This window comes from Otolemur garnettii, unplaced genomic scaffold (assembly GCF_000181295.1).
Source record: "Otolemur garnettii isolate 467f Iridium unplaced genomic scaffold, OtoGar3 scaffold00020, whole genome shotgun sequence".
NCBI lineage: Eukaryota > Metazoa > Chordata > Mammalia > Primates > Galagidae > Otolemur > Otolemur garnettii.
This window is the reverse complement of record NW_003852415.1, coordinates 16,657,313-16,684,647: the sequence shown is the minus strand read 5'-3', so window position 1 is coordinate 16,684,647 and position 27,335 is coordinate 16,657,313. Positions and strand designations below refer to the sequence as shown.

Here is a 27,335-nt window from a genome sequence, read left to right as displayed (position 1 = left end):
GGGGATTCGAACCCGCCACCTTAGGTGTATGTGGCTGGCGCCTTAGCCGGTTGAGCTATAGGCGCCGAGCCATCTACTGAGTATTTATTGGCAAGCTTGTCTGGCCGATTTGATATCAGCAACTGAAAATGAAAGGGGGTTTGCGCAGTGAGGTCTATGGGGCTGGAGCAGTCAGGCCCTTCTGAAGACGTGAAGCTAACCCCTGGGGGCTCTTTTCCAGGCCTGGGCCCCAGTATGAAAAGACAAAGAACGAGAAGGTAGAGGTAAAAGTGGGGGGATAGCCAGGCATCATCGTAAAGCAAGCTGCTGTATATTTTTTAGCATCTTTATTCAGCTATAATTTATATATCAAAAACCCACCTCTTATAATTATACAGTTCACTTGTTTTTGGGAAACTCACACAGGTGTTCAATCATCTTCACAATTCAAGTTTAGAACATTTCTGTCACCCGACAAAGTTCTTCATACCTGTTTTCAGTCCGCCTTCACTCCCATACCTACCCCCAAGCAACCACTTATCTGTATGTCTCTACAGATTTGCCTTTTCTAGAAATTTCACGTTAAGTGAAAATTAGCAGGGTTTTGAGGTTCACCCACACGTATCAGTAGGTCATTCCTTGTTATTGCTGAGAAGTTTTTGCATTGTGTAGATAATACCACATTTTGTTTATCCATTTACCAATTGATGCACATTGGATTGTTCCCATTATTTCGGCCATTATGAATAACGGTGCCATGAACATTCCTGTCCAGATATTTCTGCAGACCTGTGTTTTCTTTTCTCTTGGATAGATTCATAGGAGTAGAATTGAGGGGTCAGGTGGTGAAATTTCTATTTAACTATTTAAGACACTGCCAACCGTTTTCCAAAGTGGCTATACCATTTTATATTCCTGTCAGCAACATATGACAGAAACTAGGGCCCTAGTTTCTTTTCATTCCCCTTAACACTTTGTATTATCAGTTTTTAAAATTAGAGCTATTTTAGTAAGTGCAAGAATATCTTATTGTGATTTTAACTTACATTTTTACAATGATTAATAATGTCCAGCAGTTTCTCCTGTGCTCATTATTTTCTTACACTAATATCTTTTATGGTGAAATGTCTATTCAGATAGCGGCTAGGGCACCAGCCACATACACCGGAGCTGGTGCGTTAGAACCCAGCCTGGGCCTGCCAAACAACAGTGACAACTACGGTCAAAAAACAACCGGGGGTTGTGGTGGGCGCCTGTAGTCCCAGCTACTTGGGAGGCTGAGGCAAGAGAATCATTTAAGCCCAAGAGTTTGAGGTTGCTGTGAGCTGTGATGCTATGGCACTCTCCCAAGGGCAACATAGAAAGACTCTGTCTCAGATTTTTGGCCCTGTTTTCAGTTGGACTTTCTTATTATTGTGTTGCAAGAGTTTTTGTTTTTGTTTTGAGACAGGGTCTCACTCTGTTGCCTGAGCATCAGCATAGTGCTGCAGCCTCCAACTCCCAGGCTCAAGTGATCCTCCTGCCTCACCCTCCCAAGTAGCTGGGACTATAGGCACACACCATTTTGCCCAGCTAATTTTTTTGTTGTTGTTGTTTTTCATGGAGACAGAGTCTTGCTATTACCCAGTCTGATTTTGAACTCCTGGCCTCAAGCAATCTTCCTACCTTAGCTTCACAAAATGCTAGGATTATAGGCATGGACCAACATGCCCAACCTTTTTTTTTTGTAAAGAGACAAACGGTCTTACCCTGTCATCCAGGCTGGAGTGCAGTGGTACAGTCATAGCTCACTACAGCCGTAAACTCCTGGCCTCAAGAAATTCTGCTGTCACAGACTGCTGAGTAACTAGGACGATAGGCACATGTCATCCAGCTAACTTTTTTTTTTTTTTTTTGGTAGAGACAGGATCTTGTATGTTGCCCAGGCTGGTCTTAAACTCAAGTGATCCTGTAGGAATTCTTTATGTATTCTGGATACAAGTGTTTTATCAGATGTATACTTTGCAAATACTTTTTACCCATCTATGGCTTATATTTTCATGTTTTTCATGGTGTCCTTTAAAGAGGAAAAGTTTTTCATTTTGATGAGATTCAGTTTAATAGATTTTCCTTTTACAGATCATCTTTTTAATGTCATATCTAAAAAAATTTTGCCTTACCTAAGATTACAAAGATTTTCTGTGTTTTACTCCAGATGTAAAGTTTTAGCTTTTATATAAAGATCTGTAATCTATTTTGAGTTAATTTTTGTGTGTGATGTGAGATAAGGGTCTTAGGTAGTTTTTTTACATATCTAGTTGTCCAAATACTTTAGTATAAAATGTGCTCTTTTCCCATTGAATTGTCTTGATGTTTTAGCATACTTTAATACAAAAGTATTAATTGAATGTTTATTTAAGCTATCATGAATGGAATTGTTTTCTTAATTTAATTTTCAGATTATCCCTTGAAAATCATACAGAAAAACACTTTTGATTTTTATTTTATATATGGATGTGTGTCGTATTCTACAAACTTGCTAATCTCGTTAATTAGTTCTTATAATCTTACAGTGGATTACTTAGGAGTTTTACATGTTAGCTCCTATCATCTATGAATATAAACAATTTTACTTTCTCCTTTCTGATCTGGATGCCTTTTATTTCTATTTATTGCCTTAGTGCACTGTGAAGACCTTCAGTATAACATTGAACAGAAGTGGTGAGAACAGACATCCTTATCTTATTCTTGGCCTTAGGGAGAAATCATTCCGTTCTGACATTAAGTATGATGTTAACTGTAGATCTTCAATAGATGCCTCTTGTCTCTAGTCATGTTTCTTGACTTAAAGTCTATCTGACATTAATATAGACCCTCTACCTCTCTTAGGGTTACTACTTACATAGTATATTTTTTTACCCTTTTACTTGCAACTCATTTGTGTCTTTGAATTAAAGTGTCCCTTTGTATCTCTTACAAGTAATACTATGTGTACAGTGTATCTTTCTTTTTTATCTAGCATAAACATTTTTGCCTGTTGATTGTTTAATCATATACATTTAATGCAACTATTGATGTAATTGGATCTATCCCTGCTATTTTACTCCTTGTTGCTATATATATATCATTTCTGTTTTGGGTTTTTAATTCTTTTCTTACTGACCTCTTTTTGTTAAAAAAAATTTTTTTTTGTATACCATTTTAATTCATCTATTGATTTGTAAGTTTTTCTGGGGTTGTTTTTTTTTTGGGGGGGGGGTTTCAGTTTTTGAGCAGGGCCGGGTTTGAACCCACCACCTCCAGTATATAGGGCTGGTGCCCTACTCCTTTGAGCCACAGGCGCCACCCAGTATTTTTTTTTTATTTGCTTGTTTCTCTATGGATTATAGAATTTATCCTAAACTATCACAATCTACTTCAAGTTAATACTGACTTAATTTCAGTAAAATATAGCAATGTTGCTCCAATATAATTTCCTATCTTCCTTGTGCTATTATGTTATAAACACAATGCAGTATATTAAATTTTCACATATGTAATCTGATTTTTTATAGAAATTAAAAGAAGAACAGATAAAAATGTTACACAGTCTCTAACATTTATCCACATACTTATATTTCCAGTGTGATTATTAATTTGCTTCTGTGGTTTAATGTTACCTCTGGTGTTATTTCTTTGTAGTCTAAAGGAGTTGTGAATTTTTTGGTTTCCCAGACTTTTGTATAAAAGTTATGCTTACAGTATACTGTACTATTAAATAAATAAAATAGCATTGTGTTTTTTACAAAAGAAATTGTATATACCATAATTAAAAATACTTTGTTGCTAAAATATGCTATCATCTGAACCTTCAGCAAGTCATCATCTCTTGCAGGTGGAGAGTCTCCCCTCAATGTTTATGGCTACCAGCTGATCAAGGTAGTGTTTGCCGAAGGTTGGGGGTTGCTGGCAATTTATTAAAATAAAAGCAGTGAGGTTTGCCACATTAATCAACTCTTCCTTTCATGAAAGACTTTTCTGTAGCATGCAGTGCTGTTTAATGGCATTTTACCCCTAGTAGAACTTCTTTCAAAATTGGAGTCAATCCTCTCAAACCCTGCTGCTGCTTTATCAACTAAGTTTATGTCATACAAATGCTCTGTTGTTATTTCAGCAATGTTGACAGCATCTTCTTCAGTGGATTCCATCTGAAGAAGCCACTTTCTTTGCTCATTCCTAAGAGGAACTCCTCATCCGGGCAAGTTTTATCATGAGATGGCAACAATTCAGTCACATCTTCAGGTTCTACTTTTAATGCTAAATCTCTTGCTGATCTCACCACATTTGCCTTTACTTTCCCCTCTGATGTCTTGACCCCTCAATGTCATTCTCTGGGAACTGAATCAACTTCTTCTGAACTCCTGTTAATGTTGACATTTTGACCTCTTCCTATGACTCATGAATGTCCTTAATGGCACCTGGAATGGTGAATCCAATTTACTTTGCCCAGATCCATCAGAAGAATCACTATCTTGCAGCTGTCGCCTTACAAAATGTGTTTCTTAAATAACAAGACTTGAAAGTCAGAATTACTCCTTGATTCATGGGCCACAGAATGGACGTTGTGTTAGCAGGAAAGAAAACAGCATTTATCTCCTTGTACATGTGCATCTGGGCTCTTGGGTGACCAGGTGTGTTTGTCAGTGAGTGCTGATATTCTGGAAAGAATCTTTTTTTCTGAGCAGTAGGTCTCAGTAGGCTTAAAATAGCCAGCGTACCATGCTGTAAACAGATGTGCTGTCGGCCCAGCTTTTTTCGCTCCATTTATAAAGCATGGGCAGAGTTAGATTTAGCATCATTCTTAAGGGCTCTAGGATTTTGGGGATGGTAAATGAGCATTGGCTTCCCCTCAGAGCTCCCTACCAAGCCCCTAACAGGAGAGTCAGCCTGTCCTTTGAAACTTTGAACCCAGTCATTGACTTCTCTTCTCTAGCTATGAAGGCTTCGTCTTCCAACTCATCTACATTGAAAATCTGTTGTTTAGTGTATCCACCATCATCAGTGATGTTAACTAGATCTTCTTGATAATTTGTTAGAGCTTGTGAGTTAGCACTTGTTACTTCACTTTGCACTTTTGTGTTTTAGAGATGGCTTCTCCTTAAACCTCATGAACCAGCCTGTGCAGCTTCCGACTTTTCTTTTGCAACTTCCTTACCTCTCTCGGCCTTCACAGAATTGGAGGGAGTTAGTTCTCCTGCTCTGGGTGAGGCTTTGACTTCAAGAAATGTTGTGGCTGGCTTGATTTTTCTATGCAGACCACAAAAACTTTCTCCTTATCTGCTCTTTACTTAATCATTTGCATGTTCACCTGAGTAGCACTTTCAGTTTCCTTCAAGAACTTTTCCTTTGCATTCACAACTTGGCTTACTGTTTGGCACAAGATGCATAGCTTTCAGCCCAGATCAGCTTTCCACATTTCTTCCTTCCTAAACTCAAACATCTCTGCCTTTGGAGAGACTTGTGACTCTCTCGAATACTTAGAGGCTATTGTAGGATTATCAGTTGGCCTATATTGTTGTTTCTCAGGGAATGGAGAGGCCAAAGGAGGGAGAGAGAGATGGGGAATCATCGGTTGGTGGAGGAGTCAGAATACATGCAACATTTGCAATAAAGCTTAATGTCATACGTGGGTACGGTTCCTGACGCCCCTAAGCAATTATATTGGTAACATCAAAGATCGCTGATCATAGGTCACCATGACATATGTAATAGTAATGAGCAGTTTGAGACATCCTAAGAATTACTGAAGTATGATGTAGATGCACAGAGTGAGCTCCTAACGTTGGGAAAATGGACTGATAGGCTTGCTCACTATGGGATTGCCACAAACCTTCATGAAAAACATGCTGTCTGTGACATGCAATGAAGCAGAGTGCAGTAAAACAAGGTGTGTCTGTGATCTCCCTGTGTCTGATGAGAAGCCACTGTTTATCTTACTGTTGTTCTCATGTGGGTGATTGTTTGGAGGGGTTGCTTTCAAGATTTTGTTTTTGTTCTTATCTTTCAGTAGTTTTTTTATGTGTCTCTGTTCATTTTTTTTGCAGTTTTTGGCCGGGGCTGGGTTTGAACCCGCCACCCTACTCCTTTGAGCCACAGGTACTGCCCCCTGTTCATTTTTTCCAGTTCCCTCCCCTCCCTGCCCACTGCTCTCCATAATGCCCAGCTAATTTTTTCTATTTTTTAAGTAGAGATGGGGATCTCACTCTTGTTCAGGCTGGTCTTGAACTCCTGAGCTCAAGCTATCCTCCTGCCTCAGCCTCCCAGAGTGCTAGGATTATAGGTATGAGCCACTGTGCCTGACCTTTTTTCTCCATTTTCTTTGGTTCAGATAATTTTAATTTATTTGTCTTTAAGTTTAATGATTTTTCTGTCATCTTGAAGCTGCTATTGAGCTAATTTAGGGAATTTTTCATTTTAGTTATGGTACTTGTCAACTCCATAATCTTCTTTTGGTTAATTTTTGTAGCTTCTGTTTCTTGTTGTCATCTTACTTTCTTTTAATCTTTAAATGTGGTTTCTATTAATTTTTTTGATTGTATCTGTAATAGCTTCTTTGAAGCTAAATCCAACATGTGGATTGAATAAGTTTATATTGGCTGCTGTTTGTTCTGAGCATGGGTCAGACTTTCCTGTTTCTTACCATATCTCATAATAGAAATAGTAAAAAAAGGAAATACAGATAGTATGTAAATTAAAAATGAATAAAAATTCTAATAGTGTAACTTTTCAGTAACCATAATTAATGGGATATTACCAATTGGTATAATAATACCAATTGATGGTATAATTAATTTATAGTATAGTATTTATAGTATAGTTATTCTGAATATGAATTCTTGTATAATATGAATAGTTATGGAATGTTAGAATTCTTTCATCCTCTGTGTCCTTGAGAACAAGGATTTTAAGTAGTCTAGGAAAAATTGTAGTCCTGAATTTGAAGGATTGAATTGGAAATGTTAGTATAAAATCTGTGTGTATATATGTGTATATGTATGGATGATGGATATATATGTGTATATGTATATATATCTACATATATTTTTTTGTTTGTTTGTTTGTTTGTTTGTTTTGTTTTGAGACAAAGTCTCACTATGTTGCCCTTGGTAGAGTGCTATGGCATCACAGCTCACAGCAACTGCAGACTCTTGGGCTTAACCAATTCTCTTGCCTCAGCCTCCCAAGTAGCCAGGACTACAGGCACTTGCCACAATGCCCAACTATTCTTTTGTTGTATTTGTCATTCTTGTTTGGCAGGCCCGGGCTGGATTCAAACCTGCCAACTCTGGTGTATGTGGCTGGTGCCGTAGCCTCTGAGCTACAGGTGCCAAGCCTATCTACATATATATTGAGTATCACAATTAATATAAGTGTTTTTCTTTCTTAAAATGTATATACAGTTTTGGGGCAGCACCTGTGGCTCAAAGGAGTAGAGCGCTGGCCCCATATATAGAAGGTGGCGGGTTCAAACCCAGCCGACCCCAGCCAAAAACTGCAAAAAAATAAATTAATTTAAAAAAAATGTGTATACAGGTTTTTGGCACCCTCTGTATATGTCTATGGATGGAGAAGTTCTGATCATGATGACTGATCTATTAGCAAAGGACAGCCTTAACTCCTAGATTGTGATCTCGAAATATTACATTCAAATCAAAGAAGCTTCATTCCAGTTCTGGGACAGGAAGTGTATAAGATGAGCCTGGAACATCTTTACGTACATCTAGATAGTGAGAAAACCATCAAAGACTATTACATCACTTTAAAAGGACCTAGATCAAATACAGGACAATTAGAGTTTTCAAGGACAAAAATTGCAGTAGACTAATCAAATATGTTTCTATTTATGAGTTCTAATTCAATCTTTTGAAAACTAAATGAATGGAAAGAATCAAACACTTCACTGTATGTACTAAGCCAATGGAAAGATATTACCTAAATATTAGATGAAGGGAAACATGTCTTTATAAAATTATTCTGGGTAATTAATGAAAATACACTGAGAAAATGACAGTCTCACTATTTAGTAACGTCCAGTAGATTGATACATCTGAGCATTAAGCATCAAGGGCTGCTAATATCAGAACAGGAGCACAGCACTGCTAAAGTCTTGCCAAAGGGGTTGAACCAGAATTGGTCAAGCCTCAGGATCCAGCTGCCAAATTGCAGGAAACCCAGAGAACAGAGGAATATTTTGAACAGTACATGAGTGTGCAGTTTTCTAGCCAGTAGGAAGCTCTATAGGTCAAACAATTTAGATTCCTTAGCAGGTTAATTGTAAGGAAAGGAAAGAGGTTTACCCATACTAATTAGAAATTTGAGAAAAAAAGAAAAGAAAGAGGTAGGTGGGAAAATGTATACAGTAAGAGAGATTTTAAAGGATCATCAAATTTTTTATTTTTATTTATTTATTTATTTATTTATTTATTTATTTTGAGACACTATGTCACCCTTGATAGAGTGCAGTGGCATCACAGCTCAGAGCAACCCCAAACTCTTGGGCTTAAGCAATTTTCTTGCCTCAACCTCCCAAGTAGCTGGGACTACAGGCACCTGTCACAACACCCGGCTATCTTTTTGTTGTAGTTGCCATTGCTGTTTGGCAGGCCTGGGCTGGTTTCGAACTCACCAGCCCCAGTGTATGTGGCTGGTGCCCTAGCCGCTGTGCTGAGCTGGATCAATATTTTTAAAAAGTGGGCATAACTAAACAATAGAGATGTGTACTTGAGTAACAAAGCAGTCACTGGAGCAGTCAGGGTGATAGTTACTTTTGGATGGAAGGGCTTGTTAAAATGGGATGAGGCGAATGGTGATGGTTTTTTTGTAACTTAGGTGGTGGATAGTTTACCTTATAATAATCCCTTAAGCCATGTTTGTTTTATGTGGATTTTTGTATCTATATTTTATACAATAAAAAGGTTAAAAGAGAAATGAGGGTCCAATAAAAGATGAGATAGAACAGTGCCTGGCAGAGGGTCCATGCATGGGAACCTGCAAGAGGCCAGTACTCAGGTCCTGGCTTAGCCATCTCATGGAGCCATTGGGCTAGCCTCCCCCTTTTCCTCTCTGAGACTCAGTTTCATTACTGAGTCTCCCTGTCAGTTGAGAGTAATGAATTCCTGCCTGCCTCACTTGGACTTTTTGTTTTGGGGCCCTGTTACCATGAGCATGTTACCTAATATTTCTGAGCTTGTTTCCTCATGTATGAAATCATAATTGAGAAGAAAATTTTGATGTAGGATATACTAGAAACCAGTTCTGATTTTGTATTATTTTCTTTTAAACCCAAGGTTCACAAACATACTGGTCACTACTTTTGGCTTTTACCTAATGAATGTTAGTATGTGGAATGAAGGGCCAGGTAGTGGGTAGTGGGAGGAACTGGGAGGACTGGCAGGTTTTTCCTGGGGAATGGGAGGACTGACAGGTTTTTCCTTTCTGAGTCAGGAGCTTCCCAGGTGCCACCTCACTCAGACTTCAGTAGTAGGTAGTCCCACTTTGCAGGAAAAGGCAAGGTGAAGCCTGGTGGCCAGTTCTTCCCCTCCTCAGTGCATGCCTAGCATCTGGGTTTTGTTTGGGTGTTTTTTTTTTTTTATTATTTTTTTGAGACAGGGTCTCACTCTGTTGCCCAGGCCAGAGTGCAGTGGCATCACTACAGCTCGCGGCACCCTCAAACTGCTGGGCTTAAGTAATCCTCCTGCCTCAGCCTCCAGGTGGATGGGACTACAGGCTCATGCCACCCAGTTATCTAATTTTTCTACTTTTTTGTGGAAATGACTGATCTGGTTCTAGCTCAGGCTGATCTTGAACTCCTGGCTCAAGTGATCCTCTGGCCTCAAGTCACCCAAAGTGTTACAGGCACCAGCTACCACTCCTGGCTGCATCTGGTATTTGTTCCCGCCCTTTGTCGTGTTTTTAAATGCTCACGTTCCATTCTCCCTTCTTGCCCTTCTTCTCGTGAGCACTGTCACCCTTTGGCCTTGTCTTCTTTACTGTCCCGAATCTATTAGCCTTTCCCAGGCCCAAGCAAGTTGTCTGGCATGACTCACAAGGACGTGTGGAAACCCCACACCGCACCATGCTGGCTCTACCCGAGCCGTACTGCTTTGTTTCCCCAAGAAAAGTATTGGAGGCTTTTATTTACCAATTTAACAGCAAAGATTGCCCCTTCTCTCTGGCATTTACTTGGTGTGGTTTGAACTGGAGACCTGTAGGTGAGCAGGGCTTGATGGTGCCACTCCTCATTTCTTGGTTTCCCTGCACAAGTAAAAGCCTTTTTTCTTTCTTTCAGAGGATTCCCTTGGATGTCTTCTCCCTTGTCATAGTGAGAGTTGTTTTGGAAATGCACTTCTGTTTCCTGCTAATGGAAATGGAAGTGAGCATTGCGCTCTTAGCCTTGCATTTGAACCCCCAGCTTAAGTCCTTGTGGTATGTTTGCAAAGACTTTCTTCCCTTTGATGTCCTTTCTGCCTTTCTCCTTACAGCCAAAATTTTGCCACTTAGAATTGATGAAGTCCTGTCATCAGCAGCACATCGCCACCTTCCAGATTGTCTTTCTTCAACACTTCCATTGACGTTTTTGATGAACAGTAAATCGGCCTAGTGCTCATCCACGTTCCTTAGTTACGTGGCCGGCCAATGGGGCCCTGCCTGGCCCTCCTGCCCACTGTGCACATCTCCCAGCCCAGGCTGGAGCAGACCTTCCCTCTGTGGAAGTCTGAGCTTTTCTCTTTTCAGCTTTGGAAAGGGCCGGTAGTTCACCACCCAAGTTCACAGTTGTGAGTTTGGTCAGGCCCTTCTCAATTAATTCAAAACAATCTCCAGACATTAGCTGTGCCAAGTGAGACAGAACAGTCTAGAGTCTCTCGCCATACACTGTGGGTTTCCTTCCTCATCAGGTTGCATCTGTCTGTGCCCCACCCCACAGCCTCGGCTGGATTCTGCACTGGTCCCCAAGGGCAGCCGCACCAGCATTTTCCGGGAGAGCCCACAGAGAAAGAGTTGTTTACTGTGCTCGTCTGACATCAGTTGTTGTCTGTGTCACTGTGGGCCAGACCTGGGCAGTAAGTAGGGGAGTTCCTGGGACATGATAGGCTTTCAGTAAATAGCAAAGTAAATGAATCAGTCAAACTGGAGAATATATATATATTTTTTCCCTTTCAAGATTAAATGGCTCCAAAGAAGTAAAGTAGATTTTAATATGCTATAAATTGACCGGAAGGTAGATTCCAGAATTTGAAAAGTTTTTTGAACAGTGGCAGGGTTTTGAGAGTAACAGGAGTAATAATGGAGAATACTTAAAAAGCGCTTCCTACATGTATTAACCAGTTTAATTCTTACAACAAATCAACAAGGTGGGTAAAGGTGTTATTTTCATTTCATAGGTAAGGAAACAAGGGCACAAACACTTGCCCAAAGTCAGCAGTGAGTAAGTGGTGAAGCTTGGGTTTAGTGGGCTTCAGGGTCCTTAACCACAACTTTGTTCTGTTTCTTTAAGTATATAGGTAAGTGTCAGGACTCCCAGGTAAATACTTAGAAGGACAGTCCTTCTTTGGCAGGTTCTGATTGGTTTATTCTAAGTGTTGTTAGACTGAGGAGGCCAAGTATGTGTTGGACCCTGTTAGCCTTCTACGGTTAAATGGAATGTCATTAACATACATGCACACAAGGTGGCGTGTTTGCCGACTGGCTCCCTGCGCACCTGCTGTGCCGACTTCTCCCCTCATGCACACTTCAGGCTCTCTCTCTCTCTCTCTTTGACTCATTCCCAGAGGTTGAGAGGAAGGATATGAGATGGGACAAGCCTTTCCATATTTCATATTACCTCAAAGACTTGGAGTTTAGGAGAGCAGGAAGGGAGAGGTTGTTCCTTTGACTGAGCTCTCATCTCAGTTTGCCCACCTTTTGTGTGTAGGCCTTTTGCACACTGTGCTAGGAGGACTTGCTTGCACGTCTGTGTCCCTGTAGGTGCAAATCCTAAGCAGTACTATCTGTAGCTTACCGGACTGTGTGTCCCTCGTGCCTACTACCCTGCCTGGTGCGCAGGGCCTACTTAGTGCACTGCTGTTTGCTGTCTGGCTGGCTGACCAAATGTATAATTTACTCCTCTTTTGTCACGAGGAAGCCTTAGTTGCTGAGGTAGTCCAAAAAATGTTGTTAAGCCTAGTACAACTCTCATTAGGTTTGAAATGAGACATCCGGAAGCTTTGCCTGCTTGTTCACATCCCAGCGTGGATGGTTGTCACACCCTCCGTCACTATATCTAGGCTGCAGCTGGCTCACTCCATTGCTCAGAGAGAGTCCTTTGCTAACGAGGCCAAGGTTGTGGGTTTGATCCCTGGCCCCTGACTGCAGCAAGCCATCTGTCTTCACAAAGGCATGTCATTGGATACAAAGGGAAGAGTATGCACGGGGGGAGAAGCTGGAGTCCATTCTGGAAAGAGAGCTCCCTGACAGCCGGCCAGAAGCGTCCTTTTGGACTGTGAAGGATGTCTTTTTCTTCTTCCACTTTCCAGATCTGGATATGTGATTTTGATTTCAGACATTTTCAAAATAGGTAATACCGAGAGCTACATAAATAAAAGGGAAGCAGTTTTGAAGGCTGAGAACTGAAAGCAGTTGACCTAGAAGATACACAGCATATTTCTGGTTTTCTAGGGTTGTAAGTGTTGACATTGTCCAGAATCCTGATGGGATGTGTTTCATGCGAGGGATCTTCTAGTCCCCTTTGTAATCATGAAAAGTCTTTTAAGCAAGTAGATGGGGAAAGGATTTTAGAATGTAAGATTAAGTTCAATCTTTTCTTTCTTTGGGGGGTACTCAGCTTTTTAAGTCTCATGAGTACATGGCTGGCTTTGTGAAGCAGCTGAGACGAGGAGAGGTGCGTACAAAGAAGGTGATGCACTCAAGATGATTGCACTTTGGTCAGTGGACAGATGTGAGTTCAAATGAAAATCAGTGTGATAAGGGCTATCTAGGCTGAAAATACATACAGAGTTTTGGGAGTGCCCAGGAAGCAGTGCTTGTCTCTTCCTGAGGAAGCCAGGAAGTTTCCCAAGGCTGGCCTTGGCCTTGGGTCTATGAAGGTCAACTGAGAGTTCCCCAGGACCCGTCAGACCATGAAGAGCATGTATGAAATCATGAGGCAGAAGAGTTTTCATGAAATGCCTGAGAAGTTTCTTAAAAATTTCAAAATCCTTACTATCCACACAGCTCTCTGGAAGCTTCCAGGCTGGGCATATTTCTTGCCATAGGAGAGCTGCTCCCCAGGTCCCCACACTATAACATGGATTCTCAGTAGGAGAGTACCAGTCTTTGTGCCTGCTAGTCCAGCTCAGGGAGAAAGGAGATGAGGAACAGGTGGAAAATGTATTCCCTTCTGGTCTTGGTTCCATTGGCCTCACAGTCATCCTGACTTTCATTCACTCAGCATGTGTGTTGAGAGGTTTGGATTATGTCAGTGAGAAAAACCAAGGCTTCTGTCTGGAGGCACATTCTTGTAGGGCATTTGAAGTCATCTAAGCTCCCTAAGGCAGGGACAGTACCTTTGATCACCAGTGCATCCTCAGGGACCAACCTGAAACTTTTGATGTGAAACCTTGCTCACTAATTGCTGAAATAACCTACTGCTTATGAGTTGGCAGAAGTAGTGGTTGGTGAGAAAACATGGAAAAAGGCAAGTGATTTCTTTGCTATATGAGAGCTATTGTGTTGACATATTCCTCTTTAGTTATAAAACTGTTAGTCACAGAGGAGAAAAAGTATTGAATATACTCTAGCAGGGGAACTTTCCCTGCATTACCCAGGAGTTTGACATCTACTGGAGAAAGTCTTTGATTCACGTCATTGTTTTGAGTTGACAGAGATATTGAATTTAAGTGTACTAGTGGCCTGGGTCAGACTTTGAGATCAGAAGGTAATTTCCAAGGACAAGTTGAAGGACAAGGTGAAGGGACCCAACTCCCAAGAAATGAAAGGAAAAATAACAAAAACATGTATCGAGCTGCCTTGAAGGACCACCTATTGCAAGCCGAAATGGTTCTCGATTCCCAGAGTTTCTCCCAGCCTTCATTTCCCGTTTGGATTTTGGAGCTTGGACTTTCTTCCCTTATACATTTCCCCCTTGGTTTAATAATACAGAGGGACAAGTGATAATTATTAAAGAGCTGAGACTATTGCTCAGAGTTGTCAAACGAAACAGGACAAAAGCAGGCACTGCTTGCTGTAAGCTTGTCGGTGAGAATATACATTTCAGAGTCCGGCCTAGGAAAAGCCTGCTGCAGGGCTCAAGGGGGATGTGGAGCCCATGGCCAAGATGGAGGGTCAGGAAGAAGGGCAGGTGCTAGGGAGTCAGTGCCCCCCTGGGTGTCCTGATGGCCTATGGGGGCCAGTGCTGATTCTCAGGGAGTCATGCTTTTGCACTGACCTACAGGCCAGCAAAGAAGCCCTGGTGGGAGGAGGCTCAGCAGCAGGAGGATGAAACTAGATAGAAAAGGGAGGAGAGAAAAAAACATGGAAGTAGGTCAAGGGAAGAGCAAAATGTGTCCGTATGAGAAATAGTAGATGTTCCTGCCGAAGGGAAAACTGGGTGTAAACAAGAGTAAGGCTGCGGGACACTGGCCTGCACTCTCCCTGCTGGGCTGGGGACAGACTGTGATGTGGATGAGCGAGAGCAGGGTTTCGCCTGCCTGTCAGGCTGAACAAGCAGCTGGTACTCCGGAGACTTGCAGGCCCCCTTTCTTCCTTGGTATAGCTGAGCTGTTGGCATCCGTTCCATGTGGAGGGAAATGCACCCAACTCAGGAAGCTTGCCAAAGCAAAGGCAGGAGATGAACCCCAAGTTCTGACAGCTTGCCAGAGTGCCCGCTGCTCAGATGCTGGCAAGAACATTTGTTTTGAGAATAGTTTACCATAATGAATTCTGACATCATTGCACTCTCTCAGTCAAGGGTGTTGAAATGGAATAAATGACCTAATGTCAAGGGTCTGTGGAAACCCTCAGAACCTGGGAGATTCCCTTGGCTCTCTTGTCTCATTTTGTAGTGGAGATTTTAAGCAACAGTTCATTCTAGATATTTAATGGATCCCAACATTTTAAGAATAAACATAGTTGAGGGATATGAAAGCGATCATGGGGGTTTTGTTTATTTCCCTCAAATTGGGTTGTCTCACAGCATTTGGAATATAATTCATGCAAGTTAATTTCCATTTTTTTGTACCTTTCTATCATGATTATCCATGTAACTTAAAAAAAAAATTCTTTTTCTGCTCTGATGGTAACAGTGGAAGTGATTAGTTGGATAAAATTATGTGATTAAAAGATGTTTGACCCTTCTAGGACTTGCTGTAAATTGTGTGCTTTTGCATTTGAGGCACAGTAAAACGTGCGGGCTTTCACCTCTAGTCCTTTTCTTGCTGTGAGCGTGAGCTGTGGTTGGGCCGTCAGCTCACAGCTGCACTTCCCTGGTGCCACATTCATTTGAATAGGTCACAGCTTCAGGCCTTCTCCTTCTGCGGTTATTGTGAATTCTTTGTGTTTGCAAGCAGGGTTCTTCCCTTTCCAAGGATAAACTGGAAACAGTTTGAGAAAAACTCATGTTGGCTTCAAAGCCCGAGTTGCGGGTTTGGCCTCCTTGTGTGGCACCCTCCAGTGAGAAGGACTTCCTGTGTTCCTCCACCAGAGGGCCTCGGTCCTGCACCAGAGAAACCAGCTTGCACCTTACAGGGGAATTTAATTTCTCTGCCCATCATTTATCTCTTTAGGCAGCCGAGGGCATTACCTGCAGACAGATTTTGCGGGCATTACCCGCAGACATCACCCGGGCCAACAGATTTTGAGTTTCCAGTTTTGAACCAGTACCTAGAAGTATATCACTAGCTGCCATCCCTGGCACGTACAGGATTTATGTTATCAGTATATTAAGTAAATCGCATATTAATAGTGTAAAGCACAAACCTGAGCTCTTAGAGTCATATGTTGTTCTTTCCTCTAGAATTACACTTCTGTTTTCAAGCTCTCATTTACCCAGGAAAATAATCGAGTATGGTAGAAAGCCCCCAGCTCGCTCTCTCACTGGGTTTGGGAGCCTGAGCAACCCTTTTTTTTACTTCTGCGTCATGATGGAACAGATTGTGCTGGGTCCTTTATAGCTAGAAAATTCTGTGCTAGTGTAACTATCTAAGTAACTCATTCTGCAAGGAATGACCAATTCTTATTTGTAGCCTTCCCCGAGGTATAATATTTAGATTGGATACTGCTTATTCAAGGCCTAATTTTTACCCTAGTAAATCAGCCCTTTCTACAAGGGTCCCCAAATTATGTTGCCTCAGTCAAATGCCTATTTCAAACAGTGCAAAGTGTGAGTATGAAAAATAAATATGAAAAAGGAAACAACTTTTCTTTCATACATAGTAAGAGCTTAATTAGGGATTCTGGAATAAAATTAGACTACCATATCCATACCTGTGCCTTTTTTAGCTGTATCTATTTCCTTCCCCCCATGTTACTTAAGAGAACCAAGCTTCAGTCCAAAGCAAATGTACTTTGTTGCCTGTGAACATGAATCCCATAAAAACAAATGAAGGAGAAAGCAGAGTAGATTGCACGGCTCAGGGCCTGATACTTAATTTTTATTCACGTCCCTGTTAGATTTCCTTTAATGCTACTTAGGGTCCTAAGCACAGGCTTCTCTCTTTATGCTGCTGTAAAGCTTCTGATCGGATATCATCTGATATGTGTGGGTGAGAGCAATATGGGAGTATTCATATACCTATGCCAGTAAACCATTTCCTTAAAGTTCTGGGACCATTCTTGTGAATGAGAGCCCTGGGATGTCATGTAGGTATAAGATATGAATTAATAGCCCTCATGAGTGCTTACAACTTACCGAACCCACATTCAGCTTGATTTAATACCTTTGCATGATTCAAAATGTCATCCAAGAAGAGAGCCAAATACCTAGAGCATCTGCCACAGCTGCAGAGGCTGGCTAACAGGTTCACACCGGCTGACCTGCTCTGTGGCTTTTTAGAAAGATGAGATGTGTTCTAATGAGCAGGTTATAAATATCACCAAGTTATGTCATAGGTGGTGGCAGCACTCAATGTAAAGGGACCGGCTGGATAGTGTTCCCAGCTGAACTGGCTGGGCACAGTTTTCAGAGAGGACAACAAGTGGGGCTTAAAAATACTGACCAGCATGTTACTAAAGAATGATTTGTGCCTTCATGAAATATGTCACCAACCATGTCTCTGTGGGGTGCATGTGGCAGTGGAGTGAGATGAGCTCTGATTTATGTTCTCAAAGGTACAGAGTAGTTGTGTGGTGAAGTCCCTGATTTTTCATACCTTTCATTTTTGTTCTGCCCATAAAAATTACAAGAAGCCTCTATCCACATCACACACCAGTGCCTTGCAGATACTCCTGCCCCTTTTGCCCAGGGTCACCACCCACCTGTTAAATGAAACTATAGATTTCAGCCCCACTTTGCAGGACCCATCTAAGTTTGAAGGTAGACTCTTGTAAGAGATCTTGATTTTTTTTTTTTTTTTTTATGTATTGGCCTCAGAACTGATTTTCAGCTTTTTATTTTCTTAAGAAAAGTTGGTCAGGGTTACCAAGCACCAAAGACCATCAGTCTTAAGTCATATTTTTCAGAGTTGCCCAAAGATGGATCAACATGTGCAGAATAACTGTTTGCTTAAAATCTAGCTAACAGCTTTTATGTAGACAAAATGCATTGGAATATGCGTATAAAATATTTAATATTGATACATGCCAGATGGAAACTCTGTCAAATTCTATGTGCACACAGGAACTTGACGAGAGGAGTTGGAAGATTTAGAGAGATTCTCAGAGCAGTTGAAACGAGAACAACTCAAAACCTGCGAATGGTAAGTGTGACCAATGACTTGCTGGAGGCCGGCACAGTGCTTGTCTTGTCCCTGTTTATGTTTGTATGGTTTTTTTATGAATATATAAACAGTAATTAACCCACTTAAAGCATACGATTCAATGATTTTTTAACCTATTCACAGAGTTGTTCAGCTGTCAATAATACCTAGTTTCAGGACTTTTTTTTTTTTTTTTTTTTGAGACAGAGCCTCAAGCTGTCCCCTTGGGTAGAGTGCCGTGGCATTACAGCTCACAGCAACCTCCAATCCTGGGCTCAAGCGAGTCTCCTGCCTCCGCCTCCCAAGTAGCTGGGACCACAGGCGCCCACCACAACGCCCAGCTATTTTTTGGTTGCAGCCGTCATTGTTGTTTGGCGGGTCCGGGCTGGGGATTCGAACCCGCCACCTTAGGTGTACGTGGCTGGCGCCTTAGCTGGTTGAGCTATAGGCGCCGAGCCAGTTTCAGGACTTTTTAATCAAAAGAACTTAGATGGCTAGTAGTCACTCCCCATTTCCCCTTCTCCTAGCCCGAGGCAACCACTGATTTACTTTCTGTTTGTATGGATTTGCCTGTTGGGACATTTTATATATTTTATATATTTATGGATTATACAATGTGCAGGCTTTTGTGTCTCGCTTCCTTCGCTTATCACAGTGCTTTCAAGGGTCCTCCATGTTGCAGCATGAAGCACTATTTCTTTTCTTTTTATTGCCAAATAATGCTCCATTGTACAGATATATCACATTACATTTATCTGTTCACCAGTTGATGGACATCAGTTTGTTTCCACCTTTGGGCTATTACAAATAATGCTCCTGTGACTGTTCACCTACAAGTTTTTGTGTGTTCTTTTCTCTTGGGTTTATACCTAGAAGTGGAATTACTGGGTTCTATGGTGACTCTACGTTTAACGTTTTGAGGAACTGCCTGCCAGACTGTTTCCAAAGTGGCTGCACCATCTTACATTCCCACCAGCAGTTACAAAGGTTCCAATTTCTTCACATCCTTGCCAGCCCTTGTTATCTTTTTAGTCGTAGCCATCCTAGTGGGCATGCAGTGATATCCCAGTGTGCTTTTGATTTATACTTCCCTGATGGCTAATGATGTTGAACGTTTTTTCATGTGGTTGTTGGCAGTGCTCTCTCCTGAAACATAAGAAGTGCAGCTGGTAAGGCAGGTAGGCTGCAGCCCTCCTAGATGCCAGTGTGTTGAGGAGATTGGCTGGATGCTTACAAATTCACACCAGCACCCACACAGAGCAATGCAGATTAGATCCTGAGGAGAGCTAGTTGTTCAGCTAATTATATTGACTATAAAACTTAGTAGAGAAATATGGAAGAGTTAGGTTAATGAGTTGATTAGCAGGTTGGCTCTCTTATTGACTTGAAATCTCTCTTCCTTTTTAATTCTTTCCTTTTCCTATCCAGGGAGGTTCATTAATTATATCTATGTAAGCCACAGCCCTTAGGTATTTGGGTAAAGTTCTGGTGCTTATTAGAAGCTAAGCAGGCTGGGCGCGGTGGCTTGCATCTGTAATCCTGGCACTCTGGGAGCCCCAAGTGGGAGGATCACTTGAGCGTAGGTGTTTGAGACCAGGCCAAACAAGAGCAAGAGCAACAGCAAGACTCTGTCTCTCCTAAAAATAGAAAAATTAGCCAGGTGTGGTGGTGTATGCCTGTAGTCCCAGCTACTCAGGAGGCTGAGGCAAGAGAATTGCTTGAGTCTAGGAGTTTGAGGTTGCTGTGAGGTAAGGTAAGGCCATAGCCCTCTAGCCTGGACAACAAAGTAAGAACTCTGTCTCAGAAAAAAATAAAAATAAAAATGAGGCCAGGTATGGTGGCTTGAGCATGTAATCCTAGTACTCTGGGAGGCCGAAGCAAGAAGATCAGAGGATTACTTGAGCTCAGGACTTTCAGACCAGCCTGAGCCAGAGTGAAACCTTCATATCTACTAAAAATTAGAAAAATTAGCCAGGCTTTGTGGCAGGCACCTGTAGATACTCAGGAGGCTGAGGCAGGAGAACTGCCTGAACCCAGGAGATTGAGGTTGCTATGAGCTAGGCTGATGCCATGGCACTCTAACCTGGACAACAGAGTGAGGCTCTGTCTCGGAAAATAAAAGAGACTAAGCAAATGTCACATGTCACAGTTGATATAGCAACCCCATGTAAGATTGCAGTTTCTTTTGTCTCTTGTCATCTATGCCATCGTCATCCCTTTATCATGAATCCTTTAAATGCCAAGGGAAATTATTCGGCTGGGCAAGGCTAAGAGACTCATGTCACAGGAAATGAAGCCATAACTTGGTTTGGTGTCTCTAGAGTTTTAGGGTGTAGATGCACAACTTACAGGGCCAGATGGCTAAGCAGTAGGCTTTTCTAGAATCACGGGTGTGAGATGATCTGAGCAACTTACACACCCAACTAAGAACTCAGTTGGCCCTCAGTTGATGTGATTTATAAGTATCTTAGGAAGTTCAAACAAAACACTTAGATTTTTAGATTTCTTCAAAGCAGAGGAACCTGCAAGAACATGGATAAAAATTGTTGCCAACTGCTTTTTTCTCTCGAATTGACCTGCTCCCAGCATTTCATAAGACTTCTTAACTGGTCAATATGAATAGCTTCTTCCAAGGTTTTGAAGCATGATGAAAGTAACTGATTAAATTGGCAAGTGTTTTCCTAATTGTTTTAAAAGTACATTTAAAAAGCTAATCTTTCAAAATTGCTTTAATATGGAACATTTGTTCCTCTTGTCCATATATTTATTTGATGAAGGAAGTGAATGTTTTTTCCCCATTAAAAGGTGTGAGTGCACTGATTACACCTCAGGAATCTGCTTACTGCTTCCTTCAACATTATTTCTCCATAAATAATTAGAGAATATCTTCCATTATTGCCTAAGGCTTATGATTTTCAAATCAATAGATCTTAACTTTAAAAAATCCTATGAGGCAGGACTCTGAACACAGATGTGTTAGGAAGGAAGGGGGCGGGGGACTCTTCAATTTTTTTTTTTTTCTGAGAAGGCTAGTGGAGAGACCCCTAAAGAATGAGCTGCTTTGAACCTTTCCACTCTCCGCTGGTTAGTGTTAACTCGAGGGGAGACATCACACACTTCATGTTGCACCAAGGTGCCAGGGTGTGTCAGTGACGATCTTCAAGTGACCTAAGTTAAACTGTTTCTGACTCCTTGAGTGTTTAACCGAAGATGTGCACCAGAATTATCTGAGGAACTTGGAGTTAATACATATCTCCGTGCTCAACCTCAGAAATTCCAACAGTGTAAGTCCGTAGCCTGAGTTTACAAATCTGTGTTTTGTAAAGTTTCAACAATAAAAAAATTAATTAATTTTTAAAAAAGAGCTGAAATTCTGCCTTCATACAAACTTCTCATGACTATCGTGGTTAAGTACCACTTAATAGAAAAATTTCTGAAGTCCTAAAAAATTACTGCTCTCTTGGGCAGCACCTGTGGCTCACTGGGTGGGGCACTGGCACCATATACCGAGGGTAGCAGGTTCAAACCCGGCCCCGGCCAGACTGCAACAACAACAACAACAACAACAAAAATAGCCAGGTATTGTGGCAGGCACCTGTAGTCCCAGCTGCTCGGGAGACTGAGGCAAGAGAATCACCTAAGCCCAGGAGTTGGAGGTTGCTGTGAGCTGTGACACCACAGCACTCTACCGAGGGTGATAAAGTGAGACTGTCTCCAAAAAAAAAATTACTGCTGTCCAAAAAAGAAAAGTTTCCACATGTAATTCTTTACCACCCTAGTTGAGAAACGTTTTCTTGGTCTTACTCACTGGCGTCTTGGTTTACACTGGACATGAGAAAGTTTCTCCTGATAATGCCATTCATGAGACAGTGTTTCCATCAGCCTTAATATCAACAATTACAAATCTGTGATATTCTTATAAGATGGAAAAGTTGCTTTGTAAATCATATCTGGACCTTAGCCAAAGATTAAAAAATGCATTTATAATAATTCTACTCCTAGGTATAGACCCCAAAGATTTATTATGAAATAGGTGGTCAAATAAAAATTTATACACAAATGTTCCTAGCAGCACTATTTATCATAGCACATAGTTGAAACCAAATGTCTACAAACTGATAAATGGGTAAAAAAAAAAAAGGGTGGTATATCCATACAGTCGAGCATTATTCAGCCATAAAAAGAAATCAAGTGCCAATACATCCACAATATGGATGAACCTACAGAGCATGCCAAATAGAGGACGCCAGTCACAGAAAGACCCATCTTGTGTAATTCCACTTATACTAACTGTATAAAATGGGCAAATCCATAGAGACAGTAGGTGTATTTGTTGTTTCCAGGGTCTGGGAGTAAGGGGGAAATGCAGGGTTCCTTTTGCAGTGATGAAAAAGTTCTGGAACTAGATAGTGGTCATGGTTATACAACATTGTGAATATACTGAATGCCATTGGATTGTGCACTTTAAAATGATTAAATAGCCTAAGCAATACAGTAAGATCCTGTCTACGAGAAGTAGAAAAATTATCTGGGTATGGTGGCCTGCGTCTATAGTCCTAACTACGTAGGAAGCTGAGGCAAGAGGATTGCTTGAGCACAAGACCTTGAGGTTGCTGTGTGTTATGATGACTCCACTGCACTTTAGCTTGGGGAAGAGCTAAAAATAAAATAGAATGGTTAAAATGGTATACTTTATATTATGTGAATTTTACTACAGATTTAAAGAAACACACAAAAAGTACATTTAATAACCAAGTTTGCACATAAACATCCAGGCCTTTAATTCAGGACTGTTTCCCTCCTTTCCATCCTTTAATTATGGATTTATTTTATAGTTACCAATGATTTTTAAGCACTTAAACTACCAACTATATATAGGCTGAATAGAGGTATGATAGATATTGGTGATCTTGTTGGTAATTTTGCATATTTATCTCCTTTTCTGAACTCCGTTTGAGATTCCCATGGATACAACCAAATGTCCGTTTAGTGCCCTGATAGGAAATCACATCAAAATACTGTTTAAAAATATCTGAGAGGCCGAGCGCAGTGGCTCATCTCTGTGACCTTAGCACTCTAGGAGGCTGAGGAAGGAGGATTACTTGAGCCTAGGAGTTCAAGAGCAAGAGCCAGACCCCGTCTCTACCAACAATAGAAAAACTAGCTGGGTGTTATGGCAGGCACCTGTAGTCTCAGCTACTTTGGGAGGCTGAGGCAAGAGGATCATTTGAGTCCAAGAGTTTGAGGTTGCTGTAAGCTATGATACCATAGCACTCTACCCAAGGTGACAGTGTGAGACTGTCTCAAAAAATAAAATCTGAGGAAAATTCTCTAAAATATATAGGGGAAAATGAGAATTATGTGAGCTGTCTAGCAATGGACAAGCAAGCTGTTGAGGGAAGAAATTTTTACAATTTTAGAATTCCTACATGGCAAATATATCCAGAAAATGAAGTTTCTTTTCATTTTTTTCCCTTTAACATTTATTTCTCAGCTATAGTGAGTGGAAGTTATTTTTGCCAGTTGAAGTTTCCCACAGAAGTCATTAACTTATATGATTGCAGTGAGATCAAAATGAAGCTGTAATGGAAGGTTTAAGAAAATAGTTCAGGAACTTTTTAGGTCCTGAAAATTGTGTTCTTAAGACATCTTTACAGATTGCTCAGTTAGGGATGATCTGAGTGCATTTAATTTCACTTTTTATAGACATTTAAGCCAGTGGGTCTTTCTGGGAAATAATTGAGAAAATTTGCCACTACCCAGTGGTTATCAGAAACCACTAGGCTGGTGATGAGATTGCATTTTAGTTTCCTTGTGGTGTTTTAAGAGATTGCATACGGATGAAAGCTTAGTAAAGTTCTCTTCTGGAGCTTTTTTAAAAAGGCTCATTCTCTGGGAAGATGGGGATTCTTTGTCTGCATCTCTGCATCTTGTAAAGAATGCTACAACCTGGTGGAAAGCCCTGCTGGTAGAAGTTTTACTGTGCCACCTCTGGTTGACCCCAGACAGTGTGAGCTACCCTGGGATGCAGTGCTTCTGTTCTCAGAGGGACATATGAACTATTACTTGTCCTCTTCTTTGTTACTGGAAGATGATGAGCTAAATGATGGGATAGGCACTAGTCATCCAAACACTTCTTAGTACCTGCCACATACTCTGCCACCCACCCCCGTGCATCAGACATGGTTCTATTCTAGACAGTGGAGTCATAGAGGGTGCACAAAGAAGACAAGACCCCAGGCATTTCTGGTTTCTATAATGAGGCAGGAGATACCCACCCAGCTTTGAGGAAAGGTCTTCTTTGATCAGGAGCCCTAGTCCTCACTTTGCCTTCTCTATTGCACAAGGCCAAGAGGCCCAAGTTGCACTGAGGACAGACAGAGCACTCAGTGCTGAGTCCCAGGGGTGGCCATGTGGAGCTGGCCACTGGTGTCTCTGAGAGGGAAAACATTTAAATGTCTGCACTGGACATCACATCATCAATGGGGAGATTTTTTTTTTTTTCAGGGAGAACATCATCTAAGTTGAGTATTGACTTTTTGCTAGGGTTGAGCTTTATTAGAAATCAATTGAGAGGTGATAAAAATGCCTGCAGGCCACCTGTTATTTATAAGAGCTCTTGGAAAAGGGCTTAGCTAAAAGTTTCATTTGTTTTAGGTATAAAACATCTTTACTATTCCAGAGTGTGGGCAGACAGGGCAGCATTTGAAGTGCATGAACTTCTTTTTTATTATTATTATTTCTCTCTCTCTCTCTCTGCTTTTTAAGAGTTTAGATGTCTTAGTATCATATTTACTTTTCTATTTTGTCATAAACTGGTATAATTTTCATCATAAAAATAAAAATTTTAAAATATGAGTCTTGCAATAGTGCTTAGTATAGAGTGATGACATAAATATTTATTGAAAGAATGATGAGTGAATGAATGAATAATGCAAAATAGACTCATGGCTGTGCTTTTCCTCCATTGTATTCCCAGACAATAGCCCGGCAGCTGGCAGAGATCTTGTTGCGGGGTATGTGTGAGCAGAGCTATTGGAACCCTCTGGAGGAGCCACCATGCCAGTCTCCTCTGGATGATCCTCTACGGAAAGGAGCCAACACAAAAACCTACACCCTCACTCGGAGAGCCCGTGTCTACTCAGGAGAGAAGTATGGAAGCTGATGTCCTCACTTATGGGACAGGGGATGGGAGGGAAAGTTGGTAAATTCAAGGGAAAGCAAAAGTACAAGGATAGATTTTTTTTTTCCCTAAAAGAAAACTAGTTGAACAAATCTCATTTTCCAACTAAGTGGATACCTCATTACTTTTCATAGTTTTGGCAGTTATCTGTGCACTAGTGGGGACATTTTAAGTGGAAAATGCTCTCATCTCAGTACTCGGCTGCCATTCATAGCCATCAGCATTGGTCCTTAGTATTTTTTTTTTTTTGAAACAGAGTCTCACTTTGTCGCCTTCGGTAGAGTGTTGTGGTGTCACAGCTCACAGCAACCTCAAACCCTAGGGCTTACGTGATTCTCTTGCCTCAGCCTCCCAAGTAGCTGGGACTACAGGTGCCTGCCACAATGCTCAGCTATTCTTTTTTGGTCATTGTTGTTTAGCAGACCCAGGCCGGGTTCAAACCCACCAGCCCCAGCGCATGTGGCCAGCGCCCTAACCACTGATCTACAGGCGCCGAGCCTCTTCAGCAATTCCTTGATCCTTTTTTTAAAAGTCTTGTTCTAAACTGAACTGGATATAAGGAAAATTAAATAATTTTAAAGTGATTGGAAGGTTCTGTCTCTTTAGATTTCTTTATCTTTTTAAGTTTTAAATTTGGGCCTTAATCACCTTGAAGGAAAATGGGCTAGAGAACTGCTATGGTCCAGCCTCAGGGCGGGGCAGGGGAAGCAGAACATGGGAGGAAACCAGACAGTGAGAAGGGCTCAAGACGGAAACAGTTGTTGACTTGTTCCCAGTTCCTCCCATTAGAGCTTTTACTTTACATCTTTGCCCATTCGTACAAGGACAGACCACAGTGGTTTTTCAGAATCTCTACGTGAAAGAAAGGAGGGGAAACCTCTTTGGTTTCATCAAGTTGGAAACATGGCTAAGAGGGTACAGGCTGCTGCTTCTGAAGCCCCCGAGAAAGCACTGACAGAGCTGCGGATCCTTTCTCCATCTGACATCTGAAAATGATTATTGCATATCGTATTGAAAATGATACGTTAAAGGGGCAGGCAGCATTTCTCAAGATCGCTACCTATTGATAATCCTCGTAAGGATCAAGAGGCATTTCTCTCCTTCGTTGCCTTCTTCTTCAGTTTGCATTTCTTATGTAGAGTCAGACACATTATTATATTCTTAGCTTTTTCTGTAGGCTTATTTTAGTTTAGTTTTCATCCCCCTCTCCCATGGCCTTGCTGAACCATACTTTTGTTTAATTCACAGCCTATGTTTGTTCCTTAGTCCTTATCTGGATTCATGAAGCATTTGTCCTAGCAATTCCCAATCTCTCACTTTAAAAATGCTGACCTCTCCTTATGAACTATTTAGAAGCAGGTCTGGGGTTCATTTTTTAACTGATATTTACATCTTAAAAATAGACCGTAAAGGCAGTGCCTATAGGTCAGTGGGTAGGGCACTGGCCACATACACTGAGGCTAGCAGGTTCGAACCCAGCCAGGGCCTGCTAAAGAACAATGACAACTGCAACAACAAAAAAAAATAGCTGGGCGTTGTGGTGGGCACCTATAGTCCCAGCTACTTGGGAGGCTGAGGCGAGAGAATCGCTTAAGCCCAAGAGTTTGAGGTTGCTAGGAGCTGTGACGCCACAGCACTCTACCCAGGGTGACAGCTTGAAACTCTGTCTCAAAAAAAAAGACCATAGAATTTTCTCCTGTTTAGATATTCTTAATAACCAAGGTGCCAGGCACATTAAGAAACTTAGTTCTCGCCCTCTACCCCAATCCAGTTTGAGACACGAACAGAGCTCTGTGTCTTGTTTGGGCACTAATCTAGCATGGCCCTATCTTGAAGACAGACAAGCTGATAGTGCTGGCCTCTTCTCCTCTGTTCCTGAACCAATCAGACTCTGTCACCTCTAACATCAGACCCCCGATCTGTGTTGAGAAAGGATGTTGAATTTTGTCATCTGCTTTTTCCACATCAGTTGAGATGGTCATGTGATTTTTGTCCTTTATTCTGATGATGTGGTGTTTTACAGTGATTGGTTTTCAGATACTAAGCCAGCTTACTTTCTTAAGAGAAATCCCATCAGATCATGGTGTATGATCCTTTTCATTTATTGCTGGGTTCTATTTTTGTATCTATATTCATAAAAGATATTGTTCTGTAGTTTTCTTGTGATGTCTTTGTCTCATTTTGGTATTTTTTTTTCTTTTTTTTTTTATTGAATGGTAACTATGTACATTAATGCACTTCTGGGGTACAGTGTGGGGTTTTCACAT

The 27,335-nt window shown here is 41.3% G+C and overlaps 1 protein-coding gene across 2 annotated transcripts in view; it reads left to right on the top strand.

Moving 5' to 3' along the window:
* TTC7B (tetratricopeptide repeat domain 7B) overlaps positions 1 to 27,335 on the top strand; it is a 256,341-nt gene that overhangs the window by 89,474 nt on the left and 139,532 nt on the right. For both annotated transcript variants that reach the window (XM_003786986.3, XM_023511573.1), the window contains 2 exons: positions 17,807 to 17,885; positions 24,865 to 25,037. In XM_003786986.3, the coding sequence (XP_003787034.3) occupies positions 17,807 to 17,885; positions 24,865 to 25,037 (252 nt within the window). The remainder of the gene's footprint in view (positions 1 to 17,806; positions 17,886 to 24,864; positions 25,038 to 27,335) is intronic.